We start from the raw sequence: 24,735 nt of genomic DNA, 5'->3' as shown, positions 1-24,735 counted from the left end.
TAGCAAGTGTTGTAGCTGGAAATTTTAGGGTATTATTTGACTCTGCGTTAACATACTCGCTTGTTGAATGATCCTTTCTACTGTACGTAAAAAGACTTCAGTAACTTCACTCACACGTTGTGTATTACTGGTTCGATTATCTTCAGGAAATAGTATTTGCATATATTTAAATACATTGTAAACTATTTCTTTGGATTCTGGTGTCAATCTGATCTGTTTACTCGTACTACACTTAACCATCTCCATTCTACAAAATAGTTCTAATACGCGTGATAGCACCTTTCTTGTTGAGACTAGACAACATAATGAGACTAAATTACGAACTCGTTTGAAATCCAGTGACTTGAAATTTTTGGAAATAATTCTTATCAGTTCTTTGTATGTCCTTAACGAGTCGTTAAGGAGTCATTAATAGTGACTTTATAATTACGGTTTTAAGGTAACTGATACTAAATTAGAAATTACCTTTTACCAAACTTTATAGAGAATCAATTAATAAAGATGTTTGGTATCTATAAAAAAAATCTGTGTACAATCAAACTCCATTTATTATTTAAGGGAGTAATAATTTTGTAATTAGTGTGATTTCAAATAATATAATTTATTTAATATTGCAACGCCACTGCATAGGTCTGAGCATAGATATTATATTATCTGCGCCATTAACTATTTCGTGGAACGGCTCACCACTTGATTTGAAATCTGTACTTTCGGTATGCTCTGAAACGGTATGCGCAGACACGGTGTGAGAGGGATGGTTTGGGACGGGGGATCGCTGAAGCAGCGGTCGTCATGTTGCCAGCAGTCGTTTAGAGTCATCACGCGTGTTTAAGCTGTTAGACCGTTTTTCAATTTCGATGGCCTCAAGAATGATTCTCGATTTTAAGGAGCGGATGGAAGCGACTTGCTTTTTCAAAATCTATTTTGTGGCCTGTCTGAATATGATGTTGGACTAGGGCTGAAGTAGGATCGGCATGTTTAACAGATATCGAATGTTCGTAAATACGGTAATAGATGCGTCGGTTTATCTGTCCTATGTATGTACGTGGGCAACTGGAACAAGGTATCTCATAAACACCATGGTCTTCATTGAGGATTTGGTCTTTTACGGATCTGACGAGATTGGACAATTTGGAGTGAGTAGTGAAGATGGTTTTGATGTTTAAAGGGTTAAAAGTTCTACTGATCTTGTCAGTGACACCTTTAATAAAAGGTAAAAAGATTTTGGGTTGATCAGGCGGCAGGGTTTCTTTTTTGAATGGAATGGGATTTAGGGGAATGTCTTCAGCAAGTCGAAACTCCAACTCATTTTGGTGTAAATGGTCTTTTTTATATAGATCAGACATTTTTCGGACGCTGAATTGGTAGATTAGGTAGTATTGAATGACGTCCTCGTTCATCCGATTTAAATAGAAAAGATTATTTTTATTGGGGATAAATAATAATCGATGAATCCATATTAATTTCTAGAGAAATATGGAGAAATGTAATAGACGCATTCTACCATCGTTTAGGATACTGTCAAATTAAAAAGAGGGGAAGTATATAGTTTAAATCAAACAATATATTTATACGATTAGGATTAGATTATTATTAGGCATTTGTTTTATGTTTTTAAAATGTTCCTAAGTACCCAAAATTAAAAGAATATTGTAGGATTGAACTGGTATTGAAGTAGAGATATAAATCTACAGAGTGTTGTATTTTGAAAACCTAAGTGACTAATGATATTAGAAAAATGATAAATCTGGCAACGTTACAACATCAAATTTCAAATCTTAATATTACAAAATAGGTTTATCTCTGTTCTGTATATTTTGGACCAGCCATTTAGGAGATAATTTGGCGTTTCCAAACCTAAACATTTTAACATGCAACAATTAATATTTAAACATTTAAAGCATGGCAGACATAATGCAACTAAAAAAAAACTCACTTTCATATTTGGTAGATATTTAGACCTAAAGGTATGCAGCTTTTTATACAAAACCTCCATATTATTCAATATCTGAGTGATGTTAACACAGTTCTAGCTGATACTGATCTTCTAGTATACTGATCATAATGTTGGCGAATATCGGTCAAGTTAATATTTCTGTTCTTAATATCACCATAAAAATCTACATTGGTTATAGCCGATGCAATTAAATGCATAATTATCGAGTCGACTCATAAAATTGGTCTTACTTTATGGGGTTTTATATTTTAGCATATAATCAATACATTGAAAAAAAAATAGAATGTTTGGAACATTACTAATCCTTATTTGTTTTAAAATACAAATGAAAGTAATGTAATAAAGTTGTGAGATATATATATTTTTCAACTTTAATCAAATAAAAGGCAAATATCGAGCAAAGTTTTTTATTAACTCTTGCACAAGTACATTCGCTCTCAGGGCATCTTCAGGGGTATTTTGTCAAAATTGTAGGCTATCCTACTTCTAAACTTCTAAAAATGTTATAAACATTAAATAATACGTTTACACAACGTAAACGTAAAAATGAGAATCTGATGAGAAACTAAACAGTTAGTGAACAATGGAAAATGTGTAAAAATTATATTAAAGACACAGCAAATAACATTCTAGGGCCGCAAAGACCACCACCACGCAATGAGTGGTTCGATGCTGAGTGCGAGGACATTACAAGAAGAAAGAACAATGCATATAAACTGATGCAGCCAAGAAAAATCCGAGAAAAAGAACAAAAATATAAAGATCTCAGAAGAGAAGAGAAGTATATCCATCCGAGAAAAAAGCGAACTTATGAAAATAGAATATTGGAAGAACTTGAGGCATTAAAAAAGGAAAATCAAACAAGAAAATTCTATAAAAATCTAAATAATGCAAGAAAATAATTTAAACCAAAGATCGGACTATATAAGGATAAGGAGGGGCATATACTCAATACAAAAGAAGAAGTATTGAAAAGATGGGTGGAACACTATAAAGAACTACTTACTATCGAAGTAGAAGATTCAAATCCACCACCCCCAGGAGCAAGCAACAATACATCATTGGAGTCTCCATCAATTCAAGAAGTACGGGATGCAATAAAACACCTTAAAAATAATAAATGGTCGCCTGAGTGCACATATTCAGAGGAGCTTCTTGACGAATATCAAAGTTGTTTTAGGCCTGGTCGATCATCTTTGTGCTAAGGCAAATACTGGAAAAAACCAATGAATTCAATATCGACACATACCATCTTTTCGTAGATTTTAAATTGGCCTATGATAGTGTCCTAAGAAATAAATTGTATGAAGCTATGGATGAATTCCACATCTCCGATAAACTGATAAGATTGGTTAAGGCTACAATGCGGAAAGTTGTTTGCAAAGTCGAAATACAGGGCGAACAATCACAGGCATTTGAAACGCATGTTGGGCTGCGACAGGGAGATGCGCTGACGTGTCTCCTTTTCAACATAGCTCTGGACAAGGCGGTCAGGGATGCCCAAATAGACAACAGAGGAATTATTTTTAATAAATCATCCCAAATTTTGGCATATGCAGATGATGTTGACCTAGTTGCCTGCACAACACGCAAGCTAAAAGAAATGTATACCACCTTGTCAAATGCTTCAAAAATATGGATCTGCAAGTAAATGAGGAGAAAACTAAGATAATGGCCTCAACACCCAACAATAGAGCCAGAAACATCGGCCACCAATTCACAGTTGATAACTCTACCTTTGAAGTGATGGACAAATTCACATACTTAGGCTCCCTGATCACCAAGGAGAACGTCATGACGGATGAAATCAAGCAAAGAATAATCCTAGCAAACAAATGCTATTTTGGACTGAGTAGACATTTGAAAAGCAGAAACTTAAGCCAAAAAACAAAAATAACCATATACAAAACCCTTATACAACCAGTATTGACATATGGATCGGAGACATGGATCATTTCCAAGGCAGATGAAAACCTCCTGCTTATATTTGAACAAAGAATCCTGAAAAGAATATTCGGTGGCATCTGTGAAAATGGTATTTGGAGAAGGAGGTACAACTACGAGATATATCATAGATATAAACATATATTTGGTGGTAAAGACGGAGTATCTCTTATACAAATAGGAAGACTAAGATGGGCAGGACATCTGGCAAGATCACAGCAGAACAACCCTCCTAGAAGAATCCTTATGTCACAACCTGTGGGAAGTAGGACTAGGAGTAGGCCAAAACTCAGATGGAGGGATGGTGTAGATGAGGATGGTAGAACAATAGGCGCATCAAACTGACAACAGTTGGCAATGGATAGAACTGACTGGCGTAATAGACTTGGGAAGGTCAAGGCTCTTTTATAGGGCTGTAGCACCAATGATGATGATGAAGAACTAAAAAAGGATACCAAATAAAAGAAAAAAAACCTAAAATAATCTGCTATGCTGCACCAATTTAATATATATATACATACCCGGTATTTAGGCGGCACACGCCCTTCCGGTAGGGATCTATGGAGGAGTATCACCAAGCCGCAAGCCCTTATCTCTTGCCGTACTGCTCCACCATAGGCCGATCAGATACCAGCATATTCTAGACTAAGCCGCAGATTCATTTTAGAATTTTAAACTGCTGCGTTAGCCTTTTTGTTTTTCTGTCACCGAGCTGGGGATCGAACTGACATCTCTCGCAGTGAAGCGAAGGAGAAGCCAGCCGCCCAGCCCGCTTGGCTATCCGATCGACACCAATTTAATATAACCGTTAGAAAATTTAATATGTTAAGTTCACCAAAAAAGACAAAATGCTGGGATATAAGAGCAAATGTAAATTGGAAGGTCAGATGATAGAACAAGTGACGAAGGCATAAATATCTAGGCATCACATTATCTATCTATGGAAAGCTCGAAACTGAAGTGGAAGATCAAGTGAATAGAGCAAATAGAGCTGCAGGCTGCTGAAAAGGATGTTAGAAAGAGCAAAGATAAAAAAGCTTATAAAAATTGATGGTAAAACCCTATGGGATAGAGCTAGAAGTACGAATATACGACGTAGTTGCAATGTGGAGAACATCAAGAACTGGGTAAGAAGTAGAAGAGTAAAAGAGAGTACGATGGAACGACAACTTACTTGAGGCACATTGAAAACCAGACAACATATCTCATAAAAAGAAAAAGAGAAGAAGATTTCTTAGACTAACTCTGACCATTCCTCGTAATTAATATCAATTAGAAATATATTACATTCTATTACAAGGCTATTATTTTACATAGTTTTAGATAAATTACATTGTTCCTCTAACAGGGATAAGTATTTTAAGGAAGGAAACTCCATTACGATTCTTACAACATTTCATTACAAGCGTCATTTGCATTTTAACAAGAGGAAACTTTACAACGAGCCCCTTTGACTAGTTTTGCGTTTTATTATTTCCGTTTTAACTTGCAAATGCAAAACTAATGCTCGGACCTATCCGGATTTGGGTCACTTATGCATTTTGTATGCGAACTTCAACATCAAACGGACATACTTTTTGCAAACTGCTCTAATTGCTAAAAATTGGATTGTTCCCAAATTGAATGTTGTGTTTAATTAATAAAATTTTAGTGACAGTTTAAAGCGGTTTTAAAAAGCCATCTCGAATATATAGGGCTTTTTTTCCAAATTAACAATAACTCGTTTATAAACTAATAAAGTCTGAATGTCTGAAAGGTCAACATATATACTATTAACATTATTATATTATTTTATTTATTTTTTTATATATAAATGGAAAAAGAATGGAAATTATCTATCATGTCAACTATCCACAAAAAGGGCAGCAAGGATCAGTGTGAAAATTACAGAGGAATTGCGGTAAACAGCACAATAAGTAGGATATTTTGGAAACTTATTAAGAACAAAATAGAAAATGACTATAGAGATTACGAAGCAGAGGAGAAAGCTGGTTTTACAAGACCACTTGTACTCTATTACGCAAGTTATTGAGAAAAAAACAGCAGTCAATAAAGAAGTTCACCTGGTGTGCATAGACTTATAAAAAGCATATGACAGTGTACCCCTAAGTAAACTATGGTCAACCCTACAGCAAACCAACATTAAGCATGGTCTTATAAAAGCAGTCCAAAGTCTGTATAATGGAACGACTGCAAAAATTAAAACTGGATCAAGGATATCTGAGGGATTTAAGGTCACGAAAGGACTAAAGCAGGGTTGCTGTATTTCGCCTACCCTTTTCAAAATTTATCTAGAACAAGCACTCAAGCTGTGGAAAAGAAAATGTAATGGCATGGGAATCCCTCTCAACGACGAGACTACACTGTACACCTTATGTTTCGCTGATGACCAAATACTGATTGCTCAGGATCATGACGACTTGAGTTACATGACTCGGAAGCTAATAGAAGAATATAACAAATGGGGTCTCGAAGTTAACATTAAGAAAACTGAAACCATGTGTATTGGAGGGACAAAGCAGTCCATTATATTAGACGATGGGGTAGAAATTAGACACTGTGATGAATACAAGTACCTGGGTATGAAGATAACTCAAGATGGAACACTCGATGCTGCTATAAAAGACAGAAACATACAGGGTAGAAAAGCCATATCCATGCTGAACGGCATTCTGTGGGACCAGACAAGAAGTCATTTATAGAGTTTTGATACAACAAAAAAAAGGAGCTATACAAAATCACCGAAAATGTAAACAGAAAGGCAACCCAGCAGTTCAACTTTTAGCAGTCCGTATTAGTAACGAAACTTTTTCCAACAACACAATAGACAAATTGTGGAAAATTTTGCATGAATTAGACTTCGTTTAATGGAAGCCTGATAGAAAATCTGTGCTCACAGACAAAGAAGAAATAATTGCTTAGAGGAGCTAAAATAAAGAAACACCAGTAGTTGACAGTCATGTGATCTAGTAAATGACATGTTGTCACTTACTGGTACAAATCAAAATATCCCCTTAAGAAGATTTTAGAAAAAACAACACGTTTTGAGAAGGCCAGTAAAGTTTTTTTTGGGGCCAAATAACTTTAACCAGTAGAACCAGTAGATGACACCTATTTAAAATATTGTAAACAATAAGGTAGCTACTTTTTAAGCATATTTTGAGTTAGCTTGTGGCTTGCTAATATATACATGCCATATGTTGTGCAAAAATACTAACCTTCTTAACACTTTTTTTTAAATACTAATTTTATCCACAACAAAAAACTGACCAACTGTCATTTGCTGTCATATTGAATTTGCTAAAGCTAGGACGTTTTAACTTGTGGGATGAACAGATAGATAGATAGATGGCACCACTATTCTAAACTGTAGATCTCGGGATTCTAATAATAAAGCTTATTTTGTGAAAATGAAACTTACATTGTCAACTACTGGACCACTGTCAATAGTTCCGTTACCTTAAGTTATGTTGAATGTTACCCAGTAGCCAGTAGTCACGCGAGAAAATATTGTTTTTGGAGGTGAAGCATTAGAACTTGTTGATAGTTCTGATTTGATATATTATGTATATAAGTCTGTGACTCATTCGCCATAAATTAGTAAGCGTTTCTAGGGTCAGTACATCATCATCGTCATAAGTATCTCGACAATCCATCGTGGATCCACGATAGATTGTTTTACCTCCATCTTTTGACCCTTAGAATCTTTAGGTCTCCTTTCACATCATCAATTCATTCCCTTCGTGGTCGTCCTCTACTTCTTTTGCCCTCTGGTTTTGAAAATGTTATGTCTTCGTATATTCGTGATCTGACATCCTACCAATGTGCCTCCCATCTAAGTCTCTGCTCTTTAACGAATTTTACAATATTTGGATCGGTGTATAACTGATAGTTCAAAGTTCTATCTTCGATGCAATAGCCCATTTTCATTTATGGCTCCAAAAACCTTTCTAAGAATGTTTTTCTCAAAAATGCCAAGAACTCTTTCATCATTTTGAGATACGGTATACGTTTCACCCATATATATCAAAATCGTTCTTATTTAGGTCTTGTATATGTTGAGCTTTACTGCACGTTTTATAAATTTATTTTTTAAATCTCTCAGGAGACCATGAACAGTTCTGTTTGCTGTTGCTATCGCTTGTCGTATTTGTTACGTTTACTAGCGATCCAAGATATGTGAATTCTTTGACTTGCTCAAAGGTATGGTTGTTAATTTGAATTCTCTAGTGGATATTTTGGGGGTTTTTAGAAACCAACATATATTTGGTTTTTTCCTCGTTTACCACAAGTCCTAATTCACTTGCCGCACCCGCATGCCTTGTAAAACACTGCACCATGTCTCTCGTACTTCTGCCTACTATAACTATATCATCAGGGAATGCGAGAATTTGCGTCGATCTATTAAAAATAGTTCCATTCATTCTAATATTTAATTGTCTGATTGCCTTTTCCAATGCAATATTAAAGAGGAGACACGCCAGCGCGTCGCCCTGTATTAGACCATTGTTAATGTCAAAGAACGTTCTCCTTCAATTCTAACGCATGAGCTTTCGTTTTGAATTGTTAGTTGGGTCAACTTAACTAACTTAGGTGGGATCCCAGTCTATTATCGTATTAGTGCAGTTTTTTTTACACTGTCATAGGCTACTTTGAAGTCGACGAAGAGATGGTGTGTATCTGTATTCTAGTGACTTCTCTAGGATCTGCCTATGTGCTTGAATTTGATGTGTGGTTGACTTTCCAGCAGTAAATCCGCATTGATATTGACCAATGATCTCCTTTGTAAAATTTTAAGTCTTTCAAACAATACATTGCCCAAGATTTTATACGCAGATGCTAACAGAGTAATGCCTCTATATTTCTTACATTCCAGTTGATCACCCCTTTTTATTCCCTTTAGCCACTGTTCTGGTACCAATTCATTCAAGGGTCAGTACAGGCTTGGTCATATATTGTGATTTAGAAAAGTTAATTTCAAGGCCAACTCGCGTACAAGAGCTCTGAAGGTCTTGAAGAAGTTTTAGGCATGATCTCCGGTCTGCAATAAGGACTATAACGTATGCAAACCTTAAGTTGTTCAGAAAAAAACTCCCCATTTATGTTGACTTCTAGGATTTATGTGCAGGAATTAAAATCTCTCCTATTTGGAAAAAATACAATAAAGAAAATATACAAAAAAAGAAATATTATCTTTATAGAGTTAACTCTAACCTACATATTAACCTAACCTACGAACATAAATAACAATTTAACTAAAAAAGGTAATGGAAATAGTTTAAATACAATTTTCCTTGTTTTCCGACATCTATAAATATTAGTAGTCGAACGAAAGATAAAGCAGATGCTTTTACTAAAATCATATATTTACGGCTCCATAAATTTGGTCCAATTTTAAGTTTGTTTGTACTATCTGGACATGAGGTAACGTCCTGCATTTAAACTTACTCATTGCCGATAACTTCGACTAAAAATAACATTTACCTATTGATCGAAATAAAAACTGAATGCCACAGAAACCAAAAACAATTCTAAAATTATAAGCACAATTAAAATGTTAAGCTTAAAATTTTATAGACGTGATTGTGATAGACGTGAAATAAGCGGTTTTATACAGCATGAAGTATATTATTAGTAGTATTATTTTGCTGGTATGTGATATAAAAGAGATGGTTTTATAGTTGTCGCATTTATGGAAGCTGCCTTTTTATGTATTGTCTTTATTGTAGATTTTGTCCAGTTGTGAGGACATTGCTTGGAATGCCATATTTTGTTACAGAGCAAGTGAAGCAATTTTATTTCGGTTTCTTCTGTAGCTTTGAGCATTTCTGCTGGTATCATATCTAGACCTGGTGTTTTTTTATACTAAATTTATGGATCGCAAGTCTTATTTCATTCTCGAGTATGTTTGGTTCTTCTTCGATTTCTTCAGGGGTTTGGTAAACAACTTCCTGGCGTTGATCATCTTTATATAGATCCCGGTAATTAATCTCCATTTCTCTGCTATATTTTCTCTGTCGGTTCTCAGGGTTCCTGTGTGGTATTCAACGGCCCAAGTTCTGGCTTTAAAGTCTCTTGGCTGATTGTTTTGAAAGTGGCTCTCAATTTCTTTGTATATATTGTTATAGTATTGATGTTAATCAGCCTTGTATTTTCGTTTTATTTTTTTATTGGGGTCTCTTAAACTGGCTTTTTCCCTTTAACTGTACATGTACACCACTTTGACAAAGACTTCTCCTATTTTTAAATATTTCAAGGATTTTGTTATCCAGTGTTTTTGTTTTACTGGATTATTTAACTTTGGGCGATTAATGGGTGTTATTCCACAATGTTTTATAGTTTCCCATATTTCTTGTGAAGTGCTCTTACCAATAGAGAGCATACTTTTTTGCACTTATTGGAGAAGATCGTCCTTCTTTCTTAGTTCTATCCTCTTTGTCTCTCTTCGTTTATTGGGTGTTTTAAGTTTGAGCTTTACTTTAGCTACGAGGAGAGTATGATCTGATCCACACATCGCCCCTGGATATGATTTGACGGTTTGGATTGATGATCTCCAGCGAATATTAGTGAGAATATAGTCAATTTGATTTCTAGACCTATCTCCAAGATCCAAGACCTATGACAGTGTGAAAAGAACTGCATTATATAATGCAATGATAGACTTTAGGATCCCACCTAAGTTAGTTAAGTTGACCTAACAAATAATGCAAAACGTAAACTCATATGTTAGAATTGAAAGAAAAAATTCTACATTCTTTGACATTAATAATGGTCTAAGACAGAGGAACGCGCTGGCGTGTGTTCTATTTAATATTTTCTTGGAAAGAATGAATGGAACTATTTTTAATAAATCTACGCAAATTCTCGCATTCGCTGACGATGTAGTTATAGTGGGCAGAAGTATAAGAGACATGGTACAGTGTTTTACAAGGCTTGCGGATGCGGCAAGTGAATTAGGACTTGTAATAAATGAGGAAAAAACCAAATATATGTTGATTTCCAAAAACCCCCGAAATATCCAACAGAGAATTCAAATTAACAACCATACCTTTGAGCAAGTCAAATAATTCACATATCGTGGATCGCTAATAAACGCAAAAAACACGACAAGCGACGAAATAAAAAGACGCACAGCAATTGCAAACAGAACTACAAGACTTCAATAAGACCGGTTTTGATATATGGGGCTGAAACGTGGACCTTATCTCAAAACAATGAAAGACTTCTTGGTATTTTTAGACAAAAATTCTTAGAAAGATTTTTGGGGCCGTAAATGAAAATGGGTTATGGTGTCGAAGATACAACTTTGGACTATATCAGTTATACACTGATCCAGATATTGTGAAATTCGTTAAAGTGCAGGGGCTTACATGGGCTGGACACATTGCTAGGATGTCGGATCACGAATACACGAAGAGATTAACATTTTCAAAACCAGAGGGCACAAGAAGCAGAGGACAACCACGAAGGAGATGGATTGATAATATGGAAGAAGACCTACAGATTCGAAGGGTCAGAAGATGGAGGGAAGTTGCCAGGAACCGACAGGAGTGGCGACTTCTTTGTGAGCAGACCAAGATCCACAACGGATTGTCGAGTCACTTATAATGATGATAACATGGTGTTTAAATCAAGTATTCATAAAAGAATAGTTATTTTTTGATAGCAAACTCGATGAAGCGGTCTCCTCTTTCGTTTCTCTGACCTATGCCAAACTTTCGTAGTACATTCTTTAGGTCGTCATTCCTCTTAATGTTGCCAAGTTTTGCATTTAAGCCACAGCATATTAAGATTATCTATTTATTTGGAATATTGGTAATTGTTATTTCCAATTTTTGTAGAATTCCTATTTTTTAGAACAATAAGCTATTTTGTCGAATAATAAGTATTTTATCGTTGGCCTGTGGTATTTGTCTTAAGTGACTCGAGTCTGAAAAATTACGCCTTTGTTTTTAAAGCATATATTATATTGAATATTTTCAGCTCACATTTTTCTTTATTCAGCAGTTTTACAACCACAATTTACTATCAAATTTCCAGACGATGCGTTGGCAACGAATACCAATTTCAAAAAACGAGTTTCTGGTGCCAACGCTTTTAACTCCTTATACGAACTCAAAAAAGCGCATAAAACTGAATGCTTCATACAACGTCATATATCTATAATGGGGCTGCACTACGGCATAATTGCATAGTCGTGTTCTAGAGCCAAAACAACAGAATAAGGGCGCACACAACAAATCAACTACAAATTCTGTGAAATGTTTGTTTCGGGAATATTAGCTATTAAATAGGAAAATTGAAATGTTTCGTCTAGAGGCTTAATCTATAATTTTAATTGCGGTATTGTCATTTAATTTGAATGAAGTTTCAGGTAAATTTGCTTGATTATTTTCCAAAATTCCGTTCTAATTGAATTTTATAACAGTTGCAGTTAAAATACTCCTAATATCTCATTTTATTTCAAAATAATGATTAAAATTTTCGAATAGAGTCAATTTTGTTCGAAGTCGGGTCTATGGAAGCTGGTGTACCACAGAGGACGGTGCTGTCGCCATACATATACACCATATATAAGGCAGATACACCATCTGAACACAGTTCGATGCTAAGCCTGTACGCAGACGATACAACGATAACTGTTTGCAGTATTAACCCAGATCTAGCTAAGAAACACCTACAAAAAGCACTCAACGAACTTGAGGCATGGTGTGTGCAATGGAAAATAGCCGTCAACCCTGACAAAACACAGGCCGTTATGTACCAAAAAAGAAAAGGCAGACCAAATGGGGTACTATCCCCTTTCGATATCCCAATCAAACGGTCAAACCAAGCCAAATATCTAGACATAAAGTTGGATAAAAAGTTAAAGTACTCAGGAGTCAACTTTCATCAATAATGGGTCGAAAGCGTAAACTGAGATTTAAAACAAAGATTAGGGTGGCAAACTGCATAATGTTTAGCAACTGCAATACGCCTCAGCAGCATGGAGACATACGTGTAAAACCAACAGAAAAAAGATACAGACCATCCAGAACTTTATGATCAGAGAGGCTCTAAATATTCATAAGTACATTCCATTAAGGTATGTATACAACAAAAGAGAATCCTGAAAACAATGGACGAAAGAGCACACGAAATATTCAACAACCTCAGGAACCACCTGAGCAGATTATTAAGAGAGACAGACTATGACGAAAACGTAAGAACGATACATAGACGACCTACGCAGCAGCTAGAAGGATATAGAGATAACTCATTAAAGAATGAGATAGCCATGCGATAGTCTAACAAAAAAAAAATCCCTATATTATACTGTAAGCGTCCATGCCTCCGCCCCGTACAACAACACAGAGAAAACATAGCATCTCAAATGTCTCATTTTTGTATCTAGGGATATGTTGTGACTTTTGAAGATGGCGCTCATTTTGTTAAAAACCGTTCTTGCCTTTCCTATGCGGCACTTTATTTCCTGTACATTGCTCCACTGTTCGTTTATAATAGTTCCCAGGTAGCAATACTGTTTTACTCGCTCTATCTGCGTCCCATTAATGTATAGATGAGCCCCATTTATATTCTCCTTGCTGATAATCATTTGTTTCGTTTTGTGGGTATTAATGTTTAGTCCGTACTATTGACTGTACTCGTTTATTCTGTCCATTAGCCTCTGAAGTCCCTCTAAACTATCTGCTATCACCACGGTGTCGTCGGCATATCTAACATTTTTTACTCTTTCACCATTTAGAAGGATGCCTTCGTCTATTCCGTAAAGAGCCTCGTTAAAAATTTTCTCTGAGTACATATTAAATATCAACGGCGGTAGGATACATCCCTGCCTAACTCCACGTAGTATTTTTATGTGATCTGTTTCTTCTCCGTTAATTTTCATGTATGCGGTCTGATTCCAGTATAGTTCTGAAATTATTCTGAGGTCTTTGTCACCCAGGTCTGCTTCTTTTAAAATGTTTTTCATCTTTTGATGTTGAACTCTGTCAAATGCCTTTTCATAGTCGATCAAGCACGCGTATACGTCGCAGTTAACGTCTTTGAATCAGTACCTGTACTCCGAAAAGTGCCTCTCTGGCACCCACTGCATTAATGAAGCCGAACTGTCTGTCCGATATTTGTTCCTCGCACTTCTTATAAATTCTTCTATGGATGACTCTAAGAAACAGTTTCAACATGTGGCTCATTAGGATGATTTTTCGATATTCTTCGCACTTTTTAGCCCCCTTGTTTTTTAGGTATCGCTATGAATTCTGATTCTAGCCATTTATCAGGGATGCTTCCTGTATTGTATATTTTATTGAAGACAGCCGTGATCCAATTTATTCCTTCTTCCTCCAAGAGTTTTAAAAATTCAGCTTCGATATTATCAGGCCCTACAGCTTTCCTGCTTTTCATCCGTTTTATTGCTTCTTCTACCTCGGATTTAAGTATGTCCGGGCCCGTCATCCTCTCTGAAAATGGATGCCTATAATCCGTTCTTTGATCTTGAAAAAGTGTCTCCAAATATATTCTCCATTTGTCTTTCATCTCTTGGGTGTCAATGAGTAATTTTCCATTGGTGTCTATGAGTTTCATTTGTGTTCGCTTTTTAAAAGTACCCGTTATTTCTTTTACCTTTTTGTGTACATTAAAATTGTCATGGGTGGCTTGTAGTCTTTCTATTTCTTTACATTTCTCTACATCTTCTTTTTCTTTAGCTTCTCTTATTTTTCTTCTGATGTAAGCCTGCATTTTTTTATATTCATCTTTATTTCCTTTAATTAACCTTCTGCGTTCCATTAAGTGAAGGATTTCTGGAGTCATCCAAGATTTCTTCTTTGTTTCTTTGTTTGGTTTTAGCAGATCTTGTTTAGTTTTTTCAATTATTTCTTCGAATTGATTGATTTCTCGTTGGATGTTATTTTCTTCTTTTAGTTGTTTAACTTGGTTGTTAATATATTCCCCCACTTGCTTTTTAACTTCCGGATGTTGCAGGGCTGTCATGTCGTAGTTAGGTCTAGACTTTTTCTTTATTGTCTTCAGTCTGACATCCATGACTCCCACTAAAGGTATGTGGTCAGATTCAATGTCCGCTCCTGGATATGTTTTTACAGATTTAAAACTGTTTCTGAATCTTCTATTTCCAATATCTGATTTCTAATTACGTTATGGGGTATATCTGCTGGTGCCTTCCATGTATACAATCTCCTCGGTGGTAGTTTATAAAATGTGTTTAGAACCACTAGCTTGTTATCTTCTGCAAATATTTCTAGTCTGTCACCTCTTTCGTTTCTTTGTCCTAACCCAAAAGGTCAGATTAGAGACGTTTTCCGTTCGGCCCCAAGTTTTGCATTGAAATTCCCCATTATGATGCTGACTTCGTGTTTAGGTATTCGTTCTAATATATCCTCTATGCTTTGGTAGAGAGCCTCTACTTCCTTGTCATCTTTATCTGCAGTGGGAGCGTATATTTGTATTATGCCAATCATATATCTATGTATCTATGTATCAGTCAATCCATATATCCCTTTCTATGTGTTATGGTTCTATTAGTTCCTTTACCTTCATTCTTTGATCTCTTATCGAGTAACATATTTTCTTTTAGAGAAAAATTTTCCCAGTAATCACTGACATGTTGGTCTTGTGTAAGATAATTAATATTGCCATTAATTTTCATTGATTATTTAATATTAACTTTTACCCTTTACATCGAAGTCAGCACAGTGTACTGTTCTTTGTCCGTTTTGATCGAACTGACTGCACTTTATTGTCTTTTGACAAAGATGTTTGGTTGTTGTAATGCATATTTACTGGATCCATTCTGTCTGAATATAAATATTTTCAAAAGGCAACTTAAAAATTAAAATATAAATCTGAGATAATAATATTTCAAGTTGTTTTTAGGATTTTATTATTGTGCACGATCTTACTTATTTTTAACAGTTTCTCGGTTTTAATTAAAAAATAGTTCTACTAATGATATTAATAATTCTATTCTATACATAATTCTTTATACACTTTTGATTTTTTTATCAACATTTAGCTCCGCTGCTAAATAAAATGTCTCTGAGTTAACACATTTTATTTCTTATAATGTGACGTTTCTTATAAACAATATCTACATATATTTAAGTGTATTATAGGTACAAAGAAAGCACACAATCTCTATTGAATACAGTTAACAAAGAATTTAAGAAAACTGTACGCTTTGTGACTAAATATCGTGAAAATGTGTGACATATTTAATAAAACGGGGTAGAAAATAAACGTACGCAACGCTACGCGAATATTTTCCAGATTTTACCCTCCTAGCGACTGTTCCCAAGGTTTTTCTAGCACAAAAAACATCCTTGACAACATGTTGACGCATAGACGTAAACAAATAAATAGAACGAAAGAGACTCACCTGAGTGAAGAGCTTGTTGTAACCCTGATTATTATAGTTGCTATAACCTATCATAATGCAACATGGGAACTACACTACAACGAATTCTAACCACTAAAAAACATAATATTCACTACAAAGGAAAAACGTGTATCACGTATTGAAAACAATAAAGAAAATTAATATTTTCGTCCTCTTACACATCTAAATGTTTCGATTGGACGGGAAATCGGTGGAAAGGCGTAATGGGGCGCGTTGTACGGTCGACATTTGTCGGAAAACTGAATGAAAATTATGATTCGGGAAAGAAAATGTACCGTAATGCGGACGACTGCCGCCAGGTTGTGAGTATGTACAGTCTTGCTGAAATTCCTCGCTGAAACTTCATCGGCATCGACTGCGTGTGTTTGTTTCAGGAGGAAAACCTCGTTTCATGTACGCAGGGCTGGACTTACAACCGGAATCATAACAAAGAGACAATCGACTGGAGTATTCGGAACAACAAGTTATTGTCCTTTAATGCATACATTTTTAAACGGTTTAAATGATTTTTCTTTTTAACTCGTTTAAATCGTTGATCGAACGAAATGGAAATCGAAACGTCAAAATAAAGTTAAATTAAAATAATATTTAAATTAAAATTGTAATTAATTCCTATTAAATGTAATCAATAACTTATTATTGGACTTGTAAGTAATATATCTATGAAATATTGACATAAATGGTAATTTATTCTGTATTTAAAGGTATTTTAAGTGATCGTGAAGCTGTTAGATATAAAAAAAATATAGAAAGCTTAATACTGGTATAAAAAACACAATATGACGTCAATATCTGAATGATTTTTCTTTTTTTAAGAAGTAAAAGTAATCATTTATATTTATTGTGTCATTTTTACTAAAAATTTGCTCAAGTCTAAAACAAATCTCTAGAAATTTATAATTTTTAAAGTATATAGATTATTATTTTTTTTATAAATATCTTATCTTTTAAAACTTGGTATGCAAAAAGGAAATACACATTATAATCTGTTTCTAAAAAATTTTTAAGTTACTCCTTTAGCCTTAATTTCTGAAGGTTTCATTTTGGTATTTTTTAATTTTGTTTCATTTACAATCTTATGATTATGTTATTTAGGAGATCAAGAAGACCCTAACAATTATGGAGGTATATATTTACTGAAAACCGCACTTAAGCTTACCACAAAAGTCCTAAGCAACAAAATCAATAAACTAACAACTTTATCAGATGAACAACAAGGATTTAGATCCGGAATATCCTGCGTAGACGCCGTATTTGTACTAAGATAAATCACAGAAAAGGCCATCGAGTACAATAAACCAGCATATCTATGTTTTATGGACCTGACAAAGGCTTTCGATAGCATCCAAGTCAAAGACGGCTTACATCTACTGTATAAAAGAAACATACCAATCAATATTTTAAAACCATCGGAAACATCTACTTCCATAATCGAATACAGGCAACGATAAATGGAAAACTAACACACTGTATACCAGTACAAAACGGAGTCAGACAGGGTGACTCGTTAAGCCTACTTCTCTTTAATATAATCATGGACGAAATAGTACAAGCCGTATGTACGGCCCATCGAAATTGATGGGAAAATAATAAAACAGGAAGTAAGGTTTAGATATCTGGGAATAGATATAACTAGTTACGGAGATGTTGAAAAAGTACGACAACAAAGCTTAAAAGCAAGTAAAGCGGCGGGATCTCTTAATGACACAATCTGGAAGAACCAAAACCTAAAACAAGACACAAAAACAAGAGTGTATAAAGCAGCAATTAAACCTATATTAACATACACGACGGAGACAAGACCTGACATATCTAAAATGAGACGACTACTAGAAACAACAGAGATCAAAATACTTCGACGAATAACAGGGAAAAGTCTGTTGGATAGGGAGAGAAGCGAAAACATAAGAAGAGTGCAGAACAGGAGTGAAACGAACGGATTAGTAGAATGGCAGAGGATAGGATAGTAAGGATAGCATGAGATAAGTCACCAAATAGACAAAGAAGTATTGGCAGACCAAGAAAAAATGGTGCGATAATTTAAACAATTTAGGAGGCTAACATTGAAGAAGAAACATGCTTTAAAGCCTACCTACAAAAAGGAAGAAGAAGAAGACAATGTTATATCTGCAAAAATTATGCACTTCAAAGTGCTCTTTTATATACCTACACATACAGAATATATTCGAAGACGGTGAAAAATTCGTAAACTGGTGGATACTAAAATGTTCTTTGCAACACTTTCCATCTTTATTTTGTTATTCGCTATAATGTATTTTGCAGATAATTCTCCAACAAAAAAAAAACAAGTACCTAAATAATTTAACAAAAAAATTAAATTCCAATTTTAGATAATACTACAAAAATTGTTGTTCATTCATGTTTAAAAACACATTAGGTATGCATTTTACTGTTTTGTTTATTATTCTATCATCAAAAAACTCTAAATCTTTATATGATTGTGTGTTGTTAAGCCATTGGTAGAAATAGGCTTCCATGTAGCTATTAACAATTTTTTTCTGCTAGTAGCTCACTTTTACATCAGTTTCTTCTACTTATGGTGCCTATCCGTTACGGACGTTGGACACTAACATGGCTATTCTGACTTTGTTGACTGCTGCCCTACATCAGTTAGTCAGTTACATCAGTTAGTCCAGATGAACTCCTTATGGTGGGATCGCAACATTTCCAAAAGGAACAAAAAAAGAATAGGGCAAACCATGGTTGAATCAGTTCTTTGTTATGGCTCTGAAGTATGGACAATTAATGCAGACAGAATAGAAAGAAGAGGTTCAAAATGGTTTGGACACCTATTGAGAATGCCTAACGAACGCTGGCCCCAAAAACTTCACAAATGGAAGCACTCTGGAAGAAGAAAAATAGGTAGACCTCGACGCTCATGTAATGAAGGAATGAAAAGAACGATGAAATCGAGAGGTTTGGAGGAGGAGCATGCCTTGGACCGGGAGGATTGACGAAGGAGAACGGGAATACGGCCATAGTCGTATGGCCAGAGGAAACTCTGAGCATGACATAATTATACTATCTTAGCAGCCTACCTAGAAGGTAGAGTTCGTTCTTTACGGCCCCAATAACAGCATCTGATGTGAAAGAATGCATAGACAAATTAAAAAATTTCTCATTGTGTTGACAACTATGGTTTTAATAGTAAAATTATTAAGGCATCTCTAGATATAACTATTGAAGCACTCGCAATAATATATTAACGAGTATTACTGGCCTAATGTATTCAAAATATCAAAAGTAATTCCACTTTATAAAAAAGGAAATAATTATTCTCCAGACCAGACAATTACAGACCTATTACCACACTACCAATAATAAATAAAATCGTATAGATCGTATATATAAAGATCGTATAACAAATTATTTGGATAACAAATCAATTATATTTAGCTCTCAATTTGGTTTTAGAAAAAAATACTCAACAACTAAAGCTTTATAATAATAAAACATATTGTTCACTGTCTTGATGCTGGTGAACCTACTAATGAATTAATGTCTGACCTTACAAAAGCTTTTGATTGTGTGGATATTCAAACACTATTGATAAAATTGAAGTACTATGGAATAAGGGGTATCATACACGACCTTTTAAAATAATATCTTACAGGAAGAACACAGATTGTTGCATTTAATAATCAAGAATCTAATCCTCTACCAGTTTCAACCGGAGTACCACAAGGATCAGTTTTGGGATCTCTGCTATTCTTGATATATATAAATGATTTACCAAGTGCTTTGAAAAACACCAACTGTGTTCTTTTTGCAGATGACTCAACCTTATTATGTAGAGGTAAAACTGATTACAGTCAGAAAATATTAGAAAAATCTAAATCCTGGTTTAATTGTAACAAACTTAAGTTAAACGAGCAGAAAACCCATATAATAGTATATAGTTAGTTCCTACATATGGGTTAAATCATTTGAATCAGTAAAGTTACTAGGTGTTACTATGGATACAAGGTTGAACTGGTCGCACCAAATTGAAGGATTTTGTAGGGAGCTTGCCTCACAGATTTTTGCCATGTGCAAATTGGCTACTTCTGTGAGTCGAGATATTCGTAGGTCAGTTTATTTTGGAATGGTTCATAGTATCCTGACATATTGCATAATTCTTTGGGGAAACTCGTCCTATGCATATAAAATTATCACTTTTCAAAAAGCAGCAATCTGAATTATTGGCTCAGCAGAATATCTCGCGCCAGCTGCTAACCCTTGTTTAAAAAGTATGGTATTCTTCCTTTAGCTTCAATATATATATATATATATATATATATATATATATATATATATATATATATATATATATATATATATATATATACATATTTGAAAGTTTGTTATATGTTCATAATAATATACAAGATGTAAAAACACATGCTGATCAACATCAGTACAATACAAGAAACAAAATTCATATCATTATACCATATTCCAAACTATGTGTTACACAACTTAATACAATAGATTTTAATCTGTATAATTGTTTTTTATAAAAGTGGCATTGGCCTCCATTCCAATTGTTATTGGAATGGAGGCCAAGGGAAGACAAGAGAAGCGTCGGTCGACCACCTACAAGATGGACTGACGATTTAAGAAGACTCGATAAAAACTGGATGAGAGCGGCACAAGATAGACGGGGTTGGAAACATGAGGAAGAGGCCTATGTTCAGCAGTGGACTCTTGAGGCTGGATGATGAATTGTTTTTTAATCCTGAATAAAAATATTGATATTAAGGCAATCAATTCTAAAATATTCTATAAATTAGCCAGACACTTGCTGGAACACTGTTTCTATAGTATACAAGAATTTGCTTGTTTGAGCTCCTAGTGTTTATATTTCTAATTTTCACTGTATATGTTATATTATGTGTTCTTGTATTATTTGTTAGTTATTTCCTATATATACATAAGTGACTTATTTATATTGTGACATGATATTAGTGTTGCCCAAATGCAAGAACAAGACGAGACTTAGACAGTCTTGGTCTTGGTCTTTGTCTTGGTCTTGCAGCAAGAGTCTTGCAAGTCTTGCAGTTACTCATTAGCCTATTGCTATTTATTAAACGTTACTGTAGATCTTAGAACAACGTACATTTTAAGCTTTAATTAACATGGCCATAATAAAGACTAACCAAATTAATAAATGTCTAAACAACTGACACCGGGTGGGGTTTGAAGCGACGATCTAAGCGATCCGTGGCTATGCTCTAACTAACTCAGCTATCTACCAGGCCCCACGGAAGTCAATCTGTTTCTTAATAAATGTTTGCATTGACTAAGCTTACATGTGCTAAAATATGGTTAAAACGAAAAAAAAACAAATTAATGACATAAGCATGCTTGTATTTTATAGAACATTATCTGCCTAGAAAGGGAATGATGGACATGATGGGCAAAAAATCCACATACATATATCAAGGGCACAGATTTTTTAGGTGATAAGATAACAAACTATAATCCACTTATTAAAGCAAAATAAATGTTTTTATCAATCTTATCTCTACTTTTATATAAAAAAACTAAAGAATAGTTAAAAAAGCAATGGTAATCAAAAGAAGTTATTTTAAATTAAGGAGATCCTACTTAATAAATACATTAATTTACCAAAATAAAGTAGTAGGTACATAATATATGTAATTCGTAATAAGGTAAAAAGTATATTTTTTTACATGTCCACTTTTTCTAGAGGTTATTAAAAAGCTTGTAATATCTCCACCGAATTTTGGTTTTTCGGGAAGAAATATTTGTAATTCTTTTTTGTGAAAAGATATTAGATGCTTCCTTAAATCTGACGTGTTTCTGTTGATCATTCTCATTTCAACCTTTCTATGTAGGCACAATTTGCACAAAGCAATTTGGGATGCATGAATTATTTCGAAAAACTCATTAAATTTGCTTTTAGGTCTTTTAGATCTATAACTCCAACGCTCACTACTCGGACTAGAACTATTATTTGAATCTTTGTCCCTCATGTCAAATTGTAAACTTTTCACTCCGGGAACAACAAGGATTAAATGAAAAACAATTATTAAATTAGACTCAAAGGAAAGCTCAATTGGGAATAGAGTTAAGTGATGTCGAAAAAGTAACTACTATACTACTAGTTACTTTATGTTCGTTACTATCCAATACCCTAAGTATCTAATAACAAACCGAGAATTATATATCGTTACTTCGTTATTCTAAATACTTCGGTATTTTGTTTACACGGTAGGTGATATTCTTCTTCTTCTTCTTAGCCTTCTGTCGTCCATGTTTGGACATAGCTCCCAACTCCTTCCATCGGTCTCTATCCTGAGCAACATATTTCCAATTTGTTCCAGCTATTCTTTTAATGTTATCAACTCATCTCATCTGTGGTCTTCCTATTAGTCATTTACTTTCGTAAGGAGACATTATCTGATATTAATTTGTCTCGGTACTTTTGAATATTAGCCGCGCTCTTTCAGCAAATTTTGTTTAACCGAATGATCTCATCGCACACTCAGCAGAAACAATTTATAGTCTTAGGCCGATAAGATTTGTTTATTTATATTCCTCCTGACTAAATTATAATGGGAAAAAAATTGAATTATTAAGTGGGTGTCCGTAACAATTATATTTTTTATTAGCTAGGGTGACATATTTAAAAAATATCGATACGATATAACTGTCGGCGTCGCAATGCAAGAATATTATTTTTATGATTAGAAGGCGGCTATTCTCAAAATATGGACAATTAATTTCAGAGCGAAGAAGTCGTCTGCTGGAAAAGAATGTACAAAATATTTTATTTTTACATTGTAAGTATGACCTCTGAGCACGTGTCAAATGTGTTTTTTTAATAAATATTTTGATTCGGTAGTATGTTTATGGTATTGTTTTTAATGCGCATAAGTCCAGTTTTTCAAATTCTTATTGCATATTTTTTTGCGTCTCATAGAGTCAATAAGCATATACCCGAACTACTATACTCGCTAAAACCACACTCAATCCTAACTGCAAGACGCAAGAGTCTCGCAGGCTTAGTCTTGTTCTTGCTTAAATCTTGCACGGTCAGTCTTGGTCTTGGTCTTGCTAAAATTAGGCGGTCTTGGTCTTGGCCTTGGTCTTGCAAAAACGCAAGAACAAGACCAAGACCGATTTTGGGCAACACAACGTGACCTGTAGTGTTTGCTATGGTAAAAATTGTCAATAAACGTATCTATCATAAACGAATCATATAAAATGGAGTGCAATCTTGCTTTACAGAATAGTCCTCTAACAGGTTTAAATATATTTCAAGCAATTAAAACGCTGGCATTAAAAACCGTAAATTATATACAGTATACATAAATAATGATGTCTATTGATACTAAATGATGTAAAGATTACGCCAGTCACATACAAACTCACATACCCACTCTGTTTTTCTATGTCCCTTTCAAATCTACAAGCTACAAGTGTCTCGTGTTTTATTTCTGTCTACAGCCTTTTTCCGCTCAGTGTAATAATTATTTTTCCTATCGGCACAAAACAGATAGTATATACCCAAATACACATCAAATGTATACATAATATATTTTACAAAACAATCTATAGCTACATCAATAACTCTTTTATTTAAAAAATAATTGTATTATTAAAAAAGAACATGACGTATTTTAAGCTAATAAATCAATAACAGAACGAGCTAATTCAGAAAATAATTACCTTAAACGTACAAGATCGATAAAGTGGTATAGGAAGGTTGTATAGAATTGTTCATTAAAAAAGTGTTACACGTAGGTATTATAATATCAGAAGTTTTTAAGAACTTACATTTAATGACAGTTTTAATGTTTTTGTTGATTTTTTTTTAATTGAATGACACTACAAAAAGCGAAACAGAAAAAATCGAAGACAACCAAACTAGCTTTATGGTAGGTAGATCGTGCATGTGTATGTATATATATATATATATATATATATATATATATATATATATATATATATATATTATATATATCCATATATCCATCCAAGAATTTGTGCTAAACAAAGGTTTCAAACAAGGATATTGTCTATCTCCGACTTTGTTAGATCAAGCGCTGAAGACGTGGAAAAAGAAATTTAGTGTTATGGGAATTTCGCGATCCTAAACGACACCACATTATACATAATATGCTTCGCAAATGACCAAATAATCTTGGTTCAGGACTATGAATAGAATATATATAACAGACTACTTCACTAGACTATTTTTAACTGATAAAACGTCATAGCAACGCCACGTTTCCTCCTTCCTGTCAGTGATTTCTCAGCGACAAAATTATGACAGATCCGTCACGAAGATGTCTGGTAATTCTATTGTTGTCAGTTTGATAAACGTCATTGAGTCGTAACCAATTTTGGACAGATATAATGAATCCAGACGAAAAATCAAGATTTGGAT

The 24,735-nt window shown here is 34.3% G+C and overlaps 1 protein-coding gene across 3 annotated transcripts in view; it reads right to left on the bottom strand.

The window, feature by feature from the left end:
• Nucleotides 1–24,735, bottom strand: part of Ca-beta (Calcium channel protein beta subunit) — a 577,851-nt gene that overhangs the window by 90,429 nt on the left and 462,687 nt on the right. The window contains exon 1 of one of the 3 annotated variants that reach the window (XM_072534154.1): nt 16,296–16,541. The exons of the other annotated variants lie outside the window; for them this stretch is intronic. Coding sequence (XP_072390255.1) covers nt 16,296–16,349 — 54 coding nt within the window. The 5' untranslated portion in view covers nt 16,350–16,541. Of the gene's footprint in view, nt 1–16,295; nt 16,542–24,735 lie in introns of those variants that run through there. 3 annotated transcript variants of the gene reach the window in all.

The sequence above is a fragment of the Diabrotica undecimpunctata genome, chromosome 6 (assembly GCF_040954645.1).
Source record: "Diabrotica undecimpunctata isolate CICGRU chromosome 6, icDiaUnde3, whole genome shotgun sequence".
NCBI lineage: Eukaryota > Metazoa > Arthropoda > Insecta > Coleoptera > Chrysomelidae > Diabrotica > Diabrotica undecimpunctata.
This window is presented reverse-complemented; position numbering and strand designations above follow the sequence as displayed.